General features: G+C 44.5%; 1 protein-coding gene across 1 annotated transcript; it reads left to right on the plus strand.

Annotated features, from left to right (window-relative positions):
* Window positions 1–1,321: 1,321 nt before the first annotated feature.
* Window positions 1,322–2,248, plus strand: LOC132251700 (olfactory receptor 14C36-like; the record flags this gene model as incomplete). Its single annotated transcript, XM_059731644.1, has 1 exon — window positions 1,322–2,248. A coding segment is annotated over exon 1 (927 nt), but the record flags the coding sequence as incomplete, so codon positions are not given.
* Between the last annotated feature and the right edge of the window lie 1,653 nt (window positions 2,249–3,901).

The raw sequence follows: 3,901 nt of genomic DNA on the forward strand, positions 1-3,901 counted from the left end.
CTGTCAAATTCATGACAGTAGATTCAGAACCAGGACCCTGCTAATGATTGCTGAGCTAATATTTTGTCAATGTGATGCCTTGCAATGGAGCTTGTTTGTCTGAGTTTTGGAATATATTAATTACATTTAAAATTATTTATTTTGCACCTTACAACCTGACTTTTATTCTCATGTTATTTTCTCATGCAAAACTGCATAGGAACTAACCCAACTGCAGCTTGGTGCCTCCCTGCATGCTAAGGTGCCCAGGCTGGCTAACTGGGACAACAGAGCCAGGTAGAGAAGCTCAGGGCCTTCTCAGAGATCCCATGACTTGTGTTGCGAGGGAGATTAAACTAGATCATGGTTCTTCTGTTCAACTCAGACTGTTTACATCTGGGCTTTTCCTTCTGAGCTGTGCAGGACTCCAGGGAATGAGTCCCATGAGCCTTTGGAAGAAAACAAGGGCAAAATTGCTGTCTTGCTTCACTCCTTTTCTACAAGGCAATGTTGAGGTCAGCTGCACACTCAGAAACCTGGTTGGATTTACTCCATTTGCTCAGTGACAGAGGGAGCAGAGAAAGACCTCTGAGTTAGCTGTGCTTCTGGGGACCTAGACTAGTGGTTGGGTCAGAGATCTGAGATATCAACTGGACAAGAGCAAAGGATCTTGGCAGGGGAAGCCTGAATATGACACAAGAGACAAGGAAACTTCCACAAAAACAATTTCAGTAAGTTTTCTGCATCGATGAAGTGTCGTGTTTTAGGAAGATGCAGAGGACACTTAAAAACATTCAAGTTGGAAAACCTGGCTACAAAAATCATAGTGCATTTTATGTGTAATAGATTCAAAGCTACAAGAGTGAACGAAGACTATTTCACTGTTTTTGCTATTAATTCAGATAAAGTTATACAGCTTATTGGGAGTCGGGTGGACGGTGAGGTGGAAATAGGACCTCTAAGGAAGTCAAATTTTATATATCTTTTATTTCACTTGTATTTGTTTCCAGCATACATTTTCTAGGTGAGATGGATAAATTATAGACTTTTGGATTTAAATAAATAAAAAAATAAAAATCCTGAGTTGTGGCTGGGCTAACATTTTCTTCACTTTCTAAATGGAAGATCAAAATATTTTATTTTATGTAGGGTCTTGCCAGAGAAAATAATTTACTAAAATCAAATTTTCCATGAGGGAAAAAATGGAATATTTACGTTCTTAGCATGAAATCTGGGGATGTTATTGATGGGAATATCACAGCCACTGAGTTTGTTACTCTCCTCCTTACCACTGCCCTTGTTCTATTATACCCAGGACTTGCATGGTGCCCTGGGAAGGAAGATGCCCAACTGGACCACTGTAACTGAGTTCCTCCTCCTGGGCTTCTCTGACACTCGGCAGCTGCAGATCTTACACTTTGTCATCTTTCTCGCAGTGTACCTGGCAGCTCTGGTGGGGAACCTCCTTGTTATCACTGCTGTAACTACGGACCAACACCTCCACAGCCCCATGTACTACTTTTTGGCAAATCTGTCCATCCTTGACCTTGGATCCATCTCCGTCATTGTCCCTAAATCCATGGCCAATTCTCTCTTAAACACCAGGGCAATTTCCTATGCGGGATGTGTGTCCCAGGTCTTTTACTTGTTCCTTTTTTGTACACCTGGTTTCGTACTCCTAACTATCATGGCATATGACCGATACATTGCCATCTGCAAGCCACTGCATTATGGGATAATAATGAACAGAAGAGTGTGCATCCAGATGGCTGCCAGTGCTTGGGTCGCTGGTGTCATTTATTCTGCACTGCACACTGGGAACACCTTTCATCTACCCTTCTGTCACTCAAATATCGTCAACCAGTTCTTCTGTGAAATACCCCAGCTGCTCAAGCTCTCCTGCTCTGACACATACCGCAGGGAGCTGGCAGTTCATGCTTTTGGTGTGTTTCTGGGTTTAGGCTGTTTTGCTTTCATCGTTGTGTCGTATGTTCACATCTTCACCGCAGTGTGGAGAATCCCCTCTGAGCAGGGCCGGCAGAAAGCCTTCTCCACCTGCATTCCTCATCTGATTGTGGTCTCCCTGTTTCTTTCCACTGGTGGCATTGCCTACTTGAAGCCCGTCTCTGACTCCCCGTCCCCTCTGGATCTCCTGGCAGCTGTTTTGTATTCTGTGGTGCCTCCATTGATGAATCCGGTCATCTACAGCATGAGGAACAAGGAGATCCAAGCTGCCCTGAGGAAGCTGCTCCACAGGCTGATCCAGTCCAAGAACAATATGTCCATCTTTCTTTCATGACTTTGGTTTACTTATGTTTCTTTCATAATTAAGTCATGAAATTCTTGTTTTCATACTATCGTGTGCAACCTATTTACAAAAAATGAAGGTGGTGGGTTAATTCTGTAGCTTTGTACATACAATGACACTTGATTTTGGGTCATTTTGTGTTAACATTGTTGAAACAGGAAAGCAATGCTTCATGCATCAATTTTACCATCTGTGCCACCTAAAATAAATGCCATCAATTGCAAGATGATGAATGGAAGACTTTTGTTTACTGATTGGTGTAATCAATTATTTGAATGACAGAATATACAGGCAAGTAGCCAGATGATGTGAAACTGGAATGAAGTGCAAACACTTTAGAGGATAGAAACATAATTCAGATGAATCTGCATAGGTTGGGGAGCTGGGCTTGAAAGAACAGGATGAAGTTCAAGGAAATAAATGCAAGTTGCTGCATCTAGGGGAGAATAATCAAAAGCACAGATACAGATTGGGTTATAAATGGCTGGGGGGTATGACTGTTGTAAAGGATCAGGGGTGGGGAAGGGTTTGGTGGATCACAGGCACTGGGTCCCGGCATCTGATCGCATTGCTCTTTATAGTATTATTCTGTGACTTAATGCAATATGCTTGTGCTGCCATAAAAATCATACAAAGCATAGAAAATTGGGGTTGGAAGGATCCTCAGGGGGTCATCCAGTCCAACCCCCTCCTCAAAGCAGGACAAGCCCCAACTATATTGTCCCAGTGAAGGCTTCATCTAGCAGGATTTTAAAAACCTTGTGTCCTAGGAGAACAAACCAGAACTCTAGATGCACTTTGTCCCAGCTAAGTGACTGCTGTATCATGATAAGACTTGATTTAATTTTTGCTTTTGTGGATTGTGCCCACAGTGGGTGAGTTCAGATGAGCGCGCATGTGTGCCTTGCAACGCTTCAAAGCCACATGCCGGGGCAAAATTAGACTCCTGGATGTCAAGGGGTCAAAAAACCTGAAGTGGAAAGAAGTGGTTGCTGCCCCACCTGGCCCCAGAATCCCAGCAATTAAAAAAAAATCCAACCCCGTCCCCTCCCCGCAGTCACTGCAGTAGCAACTACTGTTGGGGTCAATGCCCCCTCCCCGCACAGCGTGGGGCAGGGTGACAGTTGTAGCAGCCCCAGCCCAGGCCCTGCTGCCCCGTGCTGCATGTGGGGGGAGGGGAGGGGGTCTGCCATTAAGACCCAGAGCCCCCGCAGCCCCTGCTACTGCTGGTGAGTAGCGACTTTTTAAAATTATTTATTTGTTTTTAAGTGCTAGAGGCTGGCAGGAGGGCAGCCATCAGGGTGCTGGGGGTGCAAGCAGGGGCGGTAGCCCTTTCAGAAGCCATTTGGCCCTTGTTGCGGGGGCTATAACCCCTGTGGGGGGGCAACAAAACATATAGGTACTGAAAGTTCAGTTTATTATGATGACAGAGACACTGGTTGGCTTCCAAATTGCTTTAACACTGTAGATATATCAGTAAAACATTGCCCTTCTGATCGCTGTCTGTCTCTAGTGGTCTTTTGTTTTAATTGTGGGGGAACATGGATTTCAGGGTATTTTACAGAGTGACTTTGGGATTTTTGTATCAGGGATTTTGTATCAGGGCAGTGCCAG

The sequence above is a fragment of the Alligator mississippiensis genome, chromosome 7 (genome assembly GCF_030867095.1).
Source record: "Alligator mississippiensis isolate rAllMis1 chromosome 7, rAllMis1, whole genome shotgun sequence".
Classification (NCBI taxonomy): Eukaryota; Metazoa; Chordata; order Crocodylia; family Alligatoridae; genus Alligator; species Alligator mississippiensis.